Here is a 15,041-nt window from a genome sequence, read left to right as displayed (position 1 = left end):
CATATTTCACTTGACTTCTGTTGTATTTATAGTGATACATTATAATGACAGATATGAAGAAGATCATCAGGGGTTTTTTGTGTGTTTTTTAAAAGTGCATATAGTTGGAGTGGAGAAGATAGTTTAGATTACAGATGTTAGTGTACAGTAAAATCTTCTGATCAGAAGAACTGAAAATGCATGTACATTTTCTTGACATTTATGGATATCTTCTGTTCCTTTAACCTCTTGTTTTTGACTTGCATATACTTGTAGTTCTTACAATGCTAAGAAATAAAATTATTGTTTATTCTTAGGACATTGTCAGAATAAGAACTTCTTTGTTAGTAGTTTCAGTTTAATACGAGAAATTATATTGACTTGTTTTTCTTTTTAGTGTAAAACCTTGTCTGGGATTTGTGACCACATCATTTCGCTCTCATCTGATTCTCTGGTGTCACAGTCAGCACACCTTGAGGTAGTTCATCTCACCAGCATTATGCCCAGTGAGGGTTTGGTAAGTAGCAAAGCAGTTTAAACTTTAACTGTTAGAATATAGAATACAAGCCTCAATTCTTTAAGGTGATTTCTTTTTTTAATTTGTCAAGAAATCAAGATATATTTTCATGCGGTGTCCTACTGTTTCTTTTTTGGTAAGCTGAATCAGATTTCTGAACACGGTTTAATAAACATTCATATAAATAAAGGGATTGTAAATTATTTTTTTAATTAAAAACCTGTTTTACCTGGGGCTTCCTGTGCAACTGGTAACTATATGAGCAGCTAAAGAAAAGTTAGTCTTTTGATAGCCATATTTCAGTTTTTGGAATGTACCAAAGTAGGCCCCAAATACAAACATATAGAAATAAAATTAACTAAATATCATTAATTAATATACTTTGAAAATGATTAGTGGAAGGTATGTTTCTTGGGTTTGCATAAAAATAGTTATGTGTCTCCCTGATGATTCAGTTCAAATAAAATTTTCAGAAGTGTTTTCCCAGAAACAAACTAAATCCTTTCTATTCGTAAATAGTTGTTCACTGAGCAGACAAGTTAGGTGTCTTCTGAACATCCCAGCCACTCTGCATTAGTATTGGGTCACACTATTAAAATTTTCTGCAGAGATGATAGTTTAATAACTATTGTAAGGATTAAGGTACTGTTACATTTCTTGGACAAGGGAGTTTTGTGAAGTTCTAGGTGTCAGGGGGCAAAGATTTCTCTCTCACCTTTGTAGTTCCCTACTTTACAACCATTCTGAAACTGGTAGGCTAGAGGAGAATTGTGTTTGGGAACCTAAAATAAAAGCTAGAGTGTGAGGTAGCGCTGCAGGAGCCGGGATGTTCTTGCACCTTCTCCTCCAGAGACAGGCTGCTTTTCCCCATATTATCTCTTATACTGTCTTCAGCTGCCTTCTCGGGATTTCTGCACCCCTCTCAAGAGCAGGAATGGGGAATTTTGTTCCTGGGCTTGGAGGAAGCAGCTGGAGGAGAAAAAAAGGGGGGAAGTTGGTAGAGAAACTGGTGGCCATGAGGCTCATCTGTAGAATATTCCAGAATTGATAAATTGACATAATTTGAGTCTCACTATAGACGTTGTGGCATGTTTCTTGTTTGTAATTCAGCATGATTTACAGATTTATTTGAATTTCTATTAGTTGAGATGTTTCGTATTATTTCAATTTCTTACTCTTTGTTCTGACATTCAATAGCAATGAACATCATATGCAAATCTTGTCAAAACTACAAGAACATAATTATTTTGAGGTATGCATATTTGAGAGTGATGTATTTTAATAACATGAGGGCGTTTTGTATATCTGTGCAAGTTTACTTTATTCTTAGACTGATTTAGTCAACAAAGAACATTACAGCAGCATAAAACACATTTAATTTTAATTCTGTGGCATCACAGATGCTTAGCCCTGTGTGTAGTCCTCAAGACGTACAATTTGCTTGCTGTGCTGGTACATCCCAATGGTCAAATGTGTTCCCTTTGTGGCCTAGTTTCCCCTCTTGGTCTGATTTCTGCTTTAGTGCAGGGATATCCAGGAAATACCAGGTCAGTATCACTTACAATCTGTGTAGTTCATATACTGAAAAATCTGTCAGTGCTTTTGACTTGCATTAAGACTGCTACATCCTGCATGTTAGCAATCCAGATCTCTGTATAGCTTTCCTTTCCACCCAGAAATGTGATGTATTTCTGCTGGTCTACTTAGAGGAAAATTCCCTATCAGTGCTGAAGAGAAGATGAACACAGATAGTATATGGATTTTCCTCAGAGATGATGGAGCATAACAAGCAGGACTTGGCATTGCTAGTGTTTCCCATTCAGTGATAGCTCTAGATCTAGGACAGGGGTGTAGGCTGGTGGAGGACAGAAAAACTGTAGCCTACTTCAAAAATGGCATGTCCTATAGTGAGCTGAAAATTTAATGGTGCACAATATTAGGCAGGTGTCTTTCAGGAGTACTTGAGTATGAATGATATACTTTCTAAGCAGCTTATCATAAAGCGTCAGAGTATGATTTAAACCTTTAAGGCATGAGTAACCCAGACGAGAGTTGTTGGCTGAATTGTTGTGGCCTTGTCATGTGGTCCATGGTTTCCTCCAGACCCCCTCTTTTCTGCTAGCACATCAAACAGACAGGGCCTGTGCTGTAATAATGCTGTAGGCTGGACTCTATCACTGGGTGGAAGAACCATGATGTAGTTCTCCATCCACAGTGTACCCATAAGTTTATAGCCAACAAAACTGCAGTAAGTGGGCACTGCTGACAGAGGAGATGAGACAAATACGGCAATCAAAATTGCCCGTCAATTTTTCCCTTTCCTTTTTTCCCTTTTCCTTTTTTTTTTTCTTCAGATGGAGTGAAATTGCAGTGAATCACTGAGTTTTCTGTGCCTAATTGTGAAGGCACTGTAACATGTTAGGTTGGAAAGCTCCTTATAATCAATTTTGCTGACACTGTGTTCTGTTTAGAAAAAAATATGAAAAAGGACTATAAATGGGAATAAAAGAAAAATCATGTGAAAAGGAAAGGAAAACATTAATCAGAATCAAATATAGAACAGAATAATGAATTACAAATGGCTTTCTCATGATTGTATAGCAGGTTTTTTTCACAGGATCTCTGCTCCATTCAAGATAAAAATGAGTGCTATTCACTGAATGGAAAGTATTCAGAGTTCCATTTTTATACTTATCATTCAGTGTAGGGGTTGAGGTCTTATTTACCACACTTCAGCTAAGCTCTGCATTCTCTTGAGTTACTAATTTCATGGTGAGATTTTGGGGATTTTTTTTTTTATATGGCTTTAATGAGTGCTTCATAGATGCTAATTAATTGATCCTCACAACACACTTGTGAAAATGATATTGTAATTTTCGTTTTATAGATAGTAATCTTAATGCACAGAGAAATTTGTGTCAAAATCGCCAAAAATCTATTTTTCAGGAGATGCTTACCATACAATTTTTCAGAACACTTGTTACTTTTATAGCGTAAGTTTAAAACACAGTTTCTCTTAGTTTTAAGTTTAGCTTAGGTTTTCAAAGCTACTGAGAACTCTAGCGTCAGCTTCATATGGGGTTGGCACATAAAAAATTAACACAATTTTTTGCCATTGAAAAATGTGTTGTAAATTGCTCAGATTTATATAAGAATTCAGTTATCTGGAATGATATTCAGTTGACTTAATTATGAATCTTTCTCTATTTTCAAAACTCCATTTGCAAAACTGCTTTTATGATATGTCTTTGAATTTCTTCCACAAATGAGCCAGAAACCCTATAGACATTGCACAAGCTTACACATAAACTGAACTAATTTTCAGGTCCAAGTCCATACAGTTACTACTTGGAGTCAGAGCTCCTGTGGGGCAGTGTCTGTGTGTTTAATTGTTTAAATAATTCTGGATCATAAAGCACTTTCACAAAGGGACTGTATGTCTTTTGAATGTGTATCTTCGGCTCCAGCATTTTCTAACTTTCTGTCCATGCTTTTACAAGCTTAATACTCTTCTTTTTCTTTTTTTTTTCCCTCTCTAAAGTATCATCTTTTTCAGTCTGCTTTATTAAAAAATAGTCTTATCTCATGTATTCCCCAGAACATACTCTTTGATGGTAGTTCCATGGCAGTTGGCTGGACAAAAGAATTTGCATTGGGAAGCACACATTTCAGGTTCCATTCCAAGTTCTTATGATTGTTTTTGCATCCTGATATCTGCAGGCATTTGCAGACCTCAGGAAGCATGCTGGTTTTTTTCCTCTCTCTTTCCATTCCTTCCCAAGCTCTACCAGTCATGCATACCGGTCAAATTGCTTCCTCCTTTTCCCTATTTAGCCACTCAATTTTCAGTGGCAAATTCTAAAACATCCTCTATATATTTTCTACTTTATTTCAAAGTAACTTTAAAGATTGTAAAACACCTTTTGTACTGGGTATGGTAATAACACAACTGAATTGTGCTGCATGATCAGCCTGAATAAGATGTCTGGAAGGCAAAGTTTTGCTTCAAACTACCAATTTGACAAACTTGAAAGTTTGTACTAAAAAAGTATTAGACTGTGAGAACCACTGTCAGCACTGATGGAAAAAGAACATGCATATATAATTTTTTATGAAATAGAACAGAATAAAATAACTTTAACTTCATGATTTAAGAAAATTCCCTTCCTTGGCTTTTAGTCTTTCAATTCGTTGAGTTATTTATAGTGTCAATTGTAGCATAACAAAGGAAATTGGATCATTTTTGTACCTACAAATGTTTTTTACAAACTACTTTCTGCTTAGAGAAAGATAGATTTTCATTCCATTGCATTGCATGGTAAACTTCCTTTTAAACTTACAATAACTTGTGGTAAATGAAACTATGGCATGATTTTTAGACACTGCATATAAATCTTGCCTTGTACTGAGCAGTTTCCTCAAAAATGTGGTATTTGAAAAATCTACTCCCCTGGAATTTCTTGTTTCAAAAGTCTATAGACCAAGTTCTACATTTAGGAGTCCCAGAATTTCTGTTTAGTGATTAGACAAAGCTGGTGCAGCAGCACCCACTTCGCATTTCTTGGCGTGATGGACCTCGCATAAGCAATAGGCCCTCGAGACAAGAGTTTGTGTTACTGTTTGCAGGATAAGAGGTGCAACTATTACGCTTACTACTAAATGCTTGAGGGTGAGGGTAGGTGAAAGGCTGTGTGAATATTACTATTCATTACCTCAGACTAAGTCCAAGGCCAGCTTTGGAGCAGTTTTGCTGTCAGATAAACAAAGGCAGGCTAAGGGATCCAGTGTTTTACTTGAGATGATGGGTATAGAGACAGTCCATAAGATGGGAGCATGGAGGGTATTTTGAGGTTTGGGGTTTTTTCCTTTTCCTACTCTTATATGATCAGGGATTGTCAGTAGTAGAAGATACTTTGTTTTTTTTTTAAATTAAAGCTAGTATTATTTTGGTCTAAACTTTTTTTTAATCTGCCGAACTTGATGTGTTGTACGTATATTTAAAGATCCTTCTGTGTAACATACAACTTTAATCTTCTTTGAGATTAATGATTACTCTTAAGCAGGAGATTCTAAACAAGCAGACTGTTGGGTTTTAGTGTTTGATTTTGTATCTTCCGATGTCTGAGGAATGTTTTGCTTCTGGAATGGAGCATTACTTTTATTCCTCTTCCTTTCACTTTGTTGTTGTTGTTGTTGTTGTTCTGTCTTGTGTATGAGCTTCCTACTGCTGATAGAAACAGTGTAATCTGTCATACTTTAATTAAAGATATCAACTACTTATATCCACAGCTTTGTTAATTTTTCAGAATTATATTTATATTTTTTAGGATTATTAACCATAAAAATGCTTATGTTGGTGGAAATGGAATGGAACAATGATGAACAAAAAGATAGTCAATAGCCCATTAAATTGAAAGCAAGGTCCAGCTCTTTTGTCTAATTCTGACTGTGAATACTTGCATACTTTTCCTGTATTCACAGAATTACCAGCTCTCTAAATGACTAAATTTTGCAATTTTGGACATTTCTTATAAGCCAGAGTAGACTATTTTCATTTTTCATTGGAAGTTTGATGAAAGTGATACCCTTAAAGTCTTCTGTTTATATCAATAAACTACTTTATATGTGTATCTGTATATGAGCAATTTAAACTTTTGAAGGGTTCTGCTAACCTGTACCTGTATTGCTTAAAATATGCCTAGAGATTTTGGTCTTTCTCTTTACAAATCTGATTTTGAAAAGGGAAATGACGATGGGGGTCAGGATGAAGCAGACCATTCAGTAAAGTAGGGTTGACACAGATTGTCCTTTAGAAACAATATTTTTCTAAGTGTCAGTTTCTTTTCATGTTGAAGGATAAATTGCCCTTTAAAAATCTTCCTACCACAGAAAGCAATTGAGAGCTGGATTGAACTGTACACACTGTGCTACATGCTGCATTATCTGCTGTGAAAGGATAGGCAAGTGCTGACAGCCAGCACATCAAGGACAGGGGTTTTTTAAGGAAAAGCCTTTACAGGGTTGGAAAGAGTGATTTGAAGCAGGGAACATATCTGGCCTCTAGAACAGATAACAGACTAAATAAAGCTGTTTTCAGAACTGGTGTATGTTTTTCAGGGGGTTCTTTCTAAGAATACTTTCAATCTTGCTTTGAGTATTATACTCAAAACTTTCTCTTGAGTGGAAAAATATTTTTGGATCTATTATTTTATATATATCATAGATATGTAAAGTATGTATATATAATATATAAAACACCTTGCATTCTGATCTATATAAAATAAAACATGAATAGAACAATTGTTATATTTTTTTAGATAAAATGTAATACTTCAGGGTTTTCAGGTAACGTGGATACATCAAGGAGATACAGTACTACTGTAATGGCCAACAAGAAATGAGCACTTTCATTATTTTTCTTTTGGGAAAACAAGATGAAAGCTCTATCTAGGATAATTTGAAGGCTATGAGTCATCCACTAAAATTGTTTCTTTTAAAGTATTTTGTCCTTAAAGTTTAATAGCTAAGATGAAAGAGCAGATAGCAAAATGTAGGGTAATTCTTAGTGATTAGTCAGTTTTTATGTCTCTCAGATGGCATATGTTAAGAGATAAAATTATAATTTGATTTTTTTTCCCCAAAAATACACATAGCTTAACAAGAGGTTAAGAACTTTATGAAGAAATTTGTCATATAATTTAGAGAAAAGTTTAGCAGTATGTTCTGGTTTGGCCTTAAAAATCTTAGTCTGTTGGTTTGTTAAGTGGGGAATGAATCTTGTCAAAACAAGTAGGGTGTTAGAACTGTGATATTAAATTTGATATTGAAAGTGTGGCTTGAAATGTGTTACTGGAGTCTATTATGTGTTAAAATAACAGACTTCTGTGATGGATGCAGCAATGTTCTGTAACATTACAGATAAAAGTTCACTGTGGAAATCCAGCGTAACACATCCTAGATAGTTTTAAGTATCTATTTAAGATTTTTAATGGAGACTCAATGTCCTGTTCACAATGAGAAACTCCAGAGTTTTTCATGATCTAGTGTTCTTGTTTATGGATTTCAGTTGGCAAAGAGAAAGAAAATCAGATGTTTTTCAGTAACAGTTGAAGAAAACAGAATCAACAGAATAGTGAACACTGAAAAAATTAAGCCAACTGTATAGAAGGAAGTAGCGTAAGACTCCACAGAAACTTCTTTCTTCCAACTAATCACATTTTATGAAAGAGATTCCAAGACTTCCAAGATTTAGTTTAGACTTCTTTGTTATTTACAAATGAAATAGCTTATAAAGCAGTCTCATTTAAGAGAACAAGTAATCATGGTGAGTAAAATCTAAAATGGAGTTTCCTATGCAGCAGTGTTAAGTGTGCTAATCAGTTTTAGCCAGCATTTAAGGTAAAATTTAAGACTTAAATAAAGTTGAAACTTGTTGAAGTAGAATTAGTTTTACACTAAGGTGGAAGTCACGTTTTCTGAGCAGGAAAAAATCAAAGCAGATCCAGCTAGAGCAGGTTATTCAGGGCCTCATCCAGTCAAGTTTTGATCATCTCCAAGTCAGAGATTCCATAGCCTTGCCAACCTGTTCCAGTGTGTTATCTTCATGGTAAAATTGGGCGGGGAGGAATAATATTTTTTTTAAATTGAGTTCCAGCTTATGTTCCTTGCTTCTCATCCTCTCACTGTGGACTTTCAAAAAGAGTTTGGCTCCACCTTCTCTATACCCTTCCAATTTAAGTAGTGGAGAGTGATATGATTTTAACTTTGTAGTATTTTTACCTCTGTGTGTGTGTGTTTGTGTAAACACCTAACCTGAAGATCTTCGTTAGTGTTCTCAAACAGGTTTCTGTGAACAAAATGTTCTTTCTTATTGCTGGGGGCTCTAAACTTCCATTTTGACAGCAGAAGTGGATGCAGAATTATTGAAAGGATAATGAATCAGCAGTACAATGTACCAATTAAATTAATTAGATTTCAAAATTTGATGGATAACCATACTATATGGAGAGATGTGAAGCTATGACCTTACTCCTGAGAGGCAAGAGTACAAGCAATTGAGTCTCACTGACATTTAAGGCTCTGTGTGTGTGTACAGCTAGATAGATACCTACTTAGGCTGTCTCTCTGTATCATGTCCATTGCCTCCTTGAAGCAGAATTCTTGCTAGACTAATTACAAAGCTCCTGTTAGTTCACCAAGCTCATTTTTCTCCATAAATTGGCAATATGAGCAGTGGATCATTTATTTTCTGAGTTAGGCTATGGTTTAATTTTTATTGAATCAGTAACTCTCTGAAGATGGGCCATTTAAGTTTAAAGACTATTCCCGTCTGTGGTTTCAGTTGTGATACTTCTTTTATGTCACTAGTAATAAAAAGAGGTCATGTTAAATATTTCAAGTACTGAATAGGAACGAGATTTTATGCTGATGTTCAGTGTTGAATTTGGTCCAAAAACTTTGTTTGGAATAAAAAAAAAAGTATTAAGTGAGAAAACTATGCTGTTTATAACGGGTCTTGATACATATTTTTTTCATTTAGATTTGCAAATATTAATTGACCATGGTTCTTTCCAGTCTGTTCAGATGTTATGGTCCTTAAACTGGCATAAGCATACTATTTTAATTATCATGCAAACATAATTTATTTGTTTCCTACAAATACTAATTACCTTTCTTGCTCTTTTTTCAGGGAATGTATATCAAATCAACGTATGATGGACTACACGTAATCACAGGAACAACTGAAAATGTAAGATCCTTTATCTTAAATTACTTTTATCATGTATACAAATATTTTCTGTATATCTAGAGTGCATTTTGTAATTTGAAAACTTGCTTTAAATCAGGCCACGTTTCATTAATACTTTCCTCTTTATCTTTTTGGTACATATATCATACTATCTTTGTAAAAACTTGGAACCCTTGAAATAGACATAGAAAAATATCCATGATGAAGTGACCAATAAGTAACAATATAACAAAATGAAAATCTCGAATTTCTCTCCTCAAAGGTTTTTTCAATACACTTTTCTAATAGTATTAATATATATGTTCTCTGGCACAAAAATGTTTTCCTTTATATTAAGTAAATTTTTCTCACGTAAGAGCATTGCCATTAGCCTAAAATAATATGTGTTGTTCTTAATTTTTGTTCTCTACTTTAGATAAATCTCTCAGAACATAAGACAGTTCAGGTTCATATAAAAAAAGTTGTATTTTTCTGTCAACAAAACAGTAGAAATAATATAAAGGGGGGGGGGAGGCGGGATTTCTTCAGGTGTTTATATTGACCAGAGTAGTCACAAAATTGTAGAGTTACTGATAAGTATAGTTGTCATCTGAGCAGCCCTTAATATGTACAGTCAGCTTACTTTATGCAGTGAGTAAATATTGTCATACAACCATGAATACTTTCTTGCTAAGTATTCTTTGTTTTCTTCTTAGAATGGACAGTAACTGGGGAGGTTGGGGGGTGGGGGGCTCCTTTTTGGTTCTAATTACCAAATTAGTTTTAAAAAGAATGGTAAAAAAATTGGACTTTTGGAGATTATGCTTGTCCTAGGATTGACACATAGAAAATTATTAGCTTCTGTATGTCTAAGCAATTCAGTAAAATAGATTGTAAAATAATAAATTTTAAAATAGTTACAGTTGGGGTGGATGTAAAAAATATAGGTAAAGAATAAAGGTAACTTCAAATACCACATTCAATATTAGACTGTTTATAGAGTAATCTTTGATAAACCAGAAAGTTTTCAAAGCTAACAGTAATTACTGACAGGACTATTACTAAGAAGGGAGAAATTGTGTAAAAGCACAAGCACATTTTGGTACGTGAATGGAAGGGAACAGATCATTTCACAATGTTAAAAAAAGAAGTTAGTTAACAATCCAAATGACTATTTCATGAAGATGTATGAAAAGTTCTTTTATGAAAATAACCACGCTGAAGGAATTGTATTAGGAGGAGTTAAGTACCATTGTATTTCATATTTTCCAACATCTGTAGCGATAATAAAGAAGAGACCAAGAAAAATGTATTAATTATCACTTTCATTGTAGTCTCAGAAATGTTAGGTAAATCTGAACCAAAGCACACAGAAATGCTGCAGCACATAAATCAGTATGACCATAGAAAAACTAAACAGTGTAACAAGAAAAATGAAGTAGCTTCTAAATATCCTTCTTGTTGCTTAACTTGAAATTCTTAATTATAAAATTGAAAAAAATAAATTAACTTCAACTGCTGCAATCTAATTACTATGACAGACTTCATAATAAGACCCATCCCTTCTGTTTTTCATATAGTGTTTTAGTCACACTGTTTTCATTCAGTCTTGGATCTGTTTAACAGCATATAGCTGGATATGTTACAAGTTTAGATTTTATAAAGCTAATATTGAAATTATGTAGTGCTGACACCCAAGGAACATAAAATTAACACTGTGCAGCTAGCCAAAGATGTAAATACTTGCTGGCATACATCAGTGGTATGCTGGCCCATATGGCTAAGCTTCATAGGTGATTTCTTTGTTCTGCTTGATTTTTATATATTGAGTAGTATTGCATCATACAGTTTTTGTCACTCAGTTTTTAGACAGTGTAAATCCATGGAAAGCCTGATGATTTGCATGTCACAATTTGTGAAGACAAGCCTAATGCACATTAAACTTAAAATTTATTTGTTCATTTATATTAACACCATTGGCAGCATTTAGAAGTCTTACAATAACTGTGTGTTTCTTGGGTCTTGAAACTTATGAATGATCCATCTTGATTATGTTCCAACAGATTTTGTTCATAGATTAAATTATTCATGCTATAATTAATCCACTTTTTTACTGTAATTCTAATTCATTTTAGAAATATAATGCAATTTGAAGGGAACATATTTATATATTTATAATTTAAATTCACAGAAGGAGTTATCAAATTGCCAGCCACTAAAATTTTTATTTTGAGCAAACTTTAGGTGTCAAAATTCTTTGATAAGGCACCACCATAAGAAGTTGCTTTTTGTTTTTGTTAAAACTGTAATCAAATGTGCAGATAAACCAGCTTCAAAGACCTTTAATTTCTGGCATTTCAGCGAATTGATTTTTCCTTCCTTCTGAAGGATTAATTGACCTCAGAACCAGTGTTTAATTTTAAAAGATAATAATTAGCTCAACCTCATCAAAGTCAGGAAAGGAACTAAAAAGAGAAAGAATGTGTTTGAAGAAATGAAGAAAGATGGTGTTTACTTCGGTTTCCTGCTTACCTTTTTTTCGCTGCTTAAAGCAATCAAGTTTGCAGTCACATTGAATTCTAGAAATACCTTTTTGTTACATGTTTATTCCTGTGCAAAAGAGTAGCCTGCCAAAATTCTGCAAGTTTCTGCTAAAAGGAGAAACTGACACTGGAGCCAGGTAGCTCTTCACACCATCCGCTTAAAGTACATAGGTAAATCCTCTTTGTTGTAGTGCAGAAGGACTCAGATGACAGGAGTTGAGATCTGGCTGTAATGACCGGGTAGTTTAGCTTGAGGGCTGGATTCCCCACTATGGGAGACACAGAAGCCCTTACGAAAGAACAAGCAGAGATCAAGCAGGTGAGGAGTTAGAATGTAGCTTGTGTGGGGGAGGTTGGGCAGAGCAGGGTTAGGAATGATAAGCAAGCAGTGGGCTGAAGGTAAAAGCTGTGCTTGGAATAGCATCTATAACAAACTTGGAATCACTGTGTCAAATAGTGGCTTTTTGCCCTATTGCCTTGTTTTTTCTTACTGATTGAATAATTAATGATGTGTCCTACCACTTTCCAGCAGCTGTGCAGGCTGCAGAACCTATTGATTAGTCAGCAGGTGCTGACTCTTGGAGAGTGATTTGACCTCCTCATAGATGAGTCTCGTTGGCATTTTATTCAGAAGTACTTGCAGTCATTTTCTTCCCAGTGGCAATTTGGGGTTTTTTTGCATTGTTCCTCTTGTCTTTGTTCGTTTTATTTGTTCATCGTATGTTTTTAGCCTCCATCCACAAAAAGGATGGAAATGATGGGTGGGGTTTTTGGTTGGAGAAGACTGTCGTCTTGATTGGTACTCAGCGAGGTCATGAATGTGAGCTTTTACAAGTCACTTTTAGTTCAGATAAATCTTTTCTTACTTTGCATTTGACACCTGGCTCTTGTGGCGTGGACAATTTATGTTATAGGCTGGCTGCAAAAGACATCCAGGAACTGAACTAAGTTTTAATAACATAACTCCTTTTCTGTGAGGAACTTCAACAATATTAGAACTAGAGCACCCTCTGTAGCTGCAAGCGTCTCTTCTTCTGCCCTTCTTAGGAGTCTGCTTACTTGGACAGGGAACTTGAACTGTTACTTGAAGAGTATTTTGCTTTAAATGTTTCTGCATTGTTTAAGATGGAACAATCTTTCCTCTCCTCTCTCTGACTCCATATCTAATAAATAGAGTAAACTTTCAACCTTCTCCAAGTCTCCTGGCTGGTCTACTTCCTTAATAGCTAACTTCCACTGTGATTTATTTCTCAAGGTGATGTCTCAGCTCTTTGATTCTTTTCTGGTTATTTTCTCTTGAGTTTCAAGTTGGTGTACTCTGTGTCAGTAGAACTCTTGTAAGCTAGTGCACGATGCAAGTAAGTTGCCTTGAATTCTCAATTCTCTACTCCTGAGTATAACTGCTGATCTCCTGCATGCTTTACAGATTTAAGATCTGGTTTCACTGAAGCATTTAAAAATGGTTTCCTAAATAGTAGCTGACTATGTTCCAGTGGCTTTTCAATGGGTTTTAATCCATTGTAATCCGATCAGAAGCAGCTATATTTAGGATAAGGGAGTTTTTCAGCTCAGTGATCCCAAAATTATGTGAATGGTATATATGGAATAGTGTGTGTGTGTACATACATATATATGTGAAATCTCTTGAAGAGCTAGTCTGTCACAAACATTATCCATTTGTAAATTGCCACTTTCTGTGCTCAAATGGCAAATCTAGTACTGTCTTGCAAGTGCTGGCGCTGTAGTGTATTTGCGCAGTATTTTCAGTGTGCTTAAGTGGTAAAACTGCTATATAAAGGACTGAGGGTCCTGCTTTTCTGTTACATGCATGGTTGGTCCAGCCCTGTCCCTGACCATGCAGTAAGCTCGGTATTTGTTGACTTAACAGATTTACTTTTATGTGATGTAAACTCACTCAGTGTATTCCCAGCAAGATTGTGACTGCTCATACTCCCCACAAAGAGGTAAAGAAACTAGAATAGTTCAACCAGTCCAAAAGGCTGTTCACCACCGTTGGAAGTGGGATTCTAGATTACTTCATTGAATTGCCATCTGTAATCAGAAAACAACATAGTTCCTTATAAATACAGTTTTTAAAAATATGACCAATTATTGTTATTTGCTAGCAATAATACTTCTTTGGTCACAGCCTTCTTGCCTGCTTCAACACTCATTATTTTAATTCCTGCTCTTCCCTTCCTCCTCCATACCCCCAATCTAAAGTTAATTATTATCTCTTGTCCTCAGTCTCCTGCTGACCAGTGTAAGAAAATCCATGCTGGTGATGAGGTGATCCAGGTCAATCATCAAACTGTGGTAAGTATTTTGGAAATTCTGTTCTGCAGGCTTTGCTTATTCCCACTGTTAAAAAGGTAATGATTCTTCTTAGAAAGTAACTTTGACACACTATGTTATTATTTTTGTCTTTTAAAATGTCAGAACCACTGCTTAGTCTTGGTGAGAAAAGCCACAATTTGAGTAAGTTACTAGCCCAGGAGGATTAAACCTAATTTACATTTTGCACAGCTGCTGTTGGACATCACACTCTTTATATAAGGAGATCCCAGAACATTTCATTGAAGTTCTTAGGCTTCTCATTATGGATGTGCCAGCTAGTTTAACTTTTTGTCTTAAACAGAATTTTGCATTCCGTTTAATACAGGATTCAGATTTAAAAATGCAGAAGTGCTGTAGCAGCAATACATTCTGAATCTGTTAGGGAAAAGAACCCCATAAAGACGATTAAAGTGTTGATAGAAACCTGTCAGATCTTGCTTTTGTGCATTCTTGCATACAGTTTTATTTTTACGCAGATGAGCAGTTTTATAAAGTTAGTGAAACTATTAATCTGTTTAAGATCACATAAGCATGTGTGTGCAGAAGTGTATGTAAGGTATTGCAGTACGTGATTTGCGTGCATTTGAATATGCCTACCATTGCATTTCTTGCACTGCTGCATGCTGTATTGTTTACTCTCTGTATCCAAAACAGTCATCTGTTTGAGGTGGAAATATGAACGTTTGACTATTCAAATCTTATGATTAGAGAGCAAATATTTTTTCTTGAAAAGAAGTATAACTTATTCATTAACACTTCAAGTGTTAATGCAACACGCAGCTCTTATCTATATTAGAGAGCTTCTATGATTTGTCCTAGTTACAAGTTGAAAAATGCATTAGACTGGCTTTCTCCATCAAACATACTCTTCAACTGACAGACCTGATTTAATCTTTACAGGTGAAAACCCCTCATTCAACTACTCAAGAATTGGCTT

The 15,041-nt window shown here is 35.0% G+C and overlaps 1 protein-coding gene across 1 annotated transcript in view; it reads left to right on the top strand.

Annotated features, from left to right (window-relative positions):
* LOC309408336 (connector enhancer of kinase suppressor of ras 2-like) overlaps positions 1-15,041 on the top strand; it is a gene marked incomplete at both ends in the record, with an annotated part of 202,104 nt that overhangs the window by 108,014 nt on the left and 79,049 nt on the right. The window contains 3 exons of the mRNA XM_082004142.1: positions 377-496; positions 9,186-9,245; positions 14,015-14,083. Coding sequence (XP_081860268.1) covers positions 377-496; positions 9,186-9,245; positions 14,015-14,083 — 249 coding nt within the window. The remainder of the gene's footprint in view (positions 1-376; positions 497-9,185; positions 9,246-14,014; positions 14,084-15,041) is intronic.

The sequence above is a fragment of the Phaethon aethereus genome, assembly GCF_964289735.1.
Source record: "Phaethon aethereus genome assembly, chromosome: 10".
NCBI classification, from domain to species: domain Eukaryota; kingdom Metazoa; phylum Chordata; class Aves; order Phaethontiformes; family Phaethontidae; genus Phaethon; species Phaethon aethereus.
Note: the sequence above shows the minus strand (reverse complement) of the source record. Positions and strands in the feature narration are given on the sequence as shown.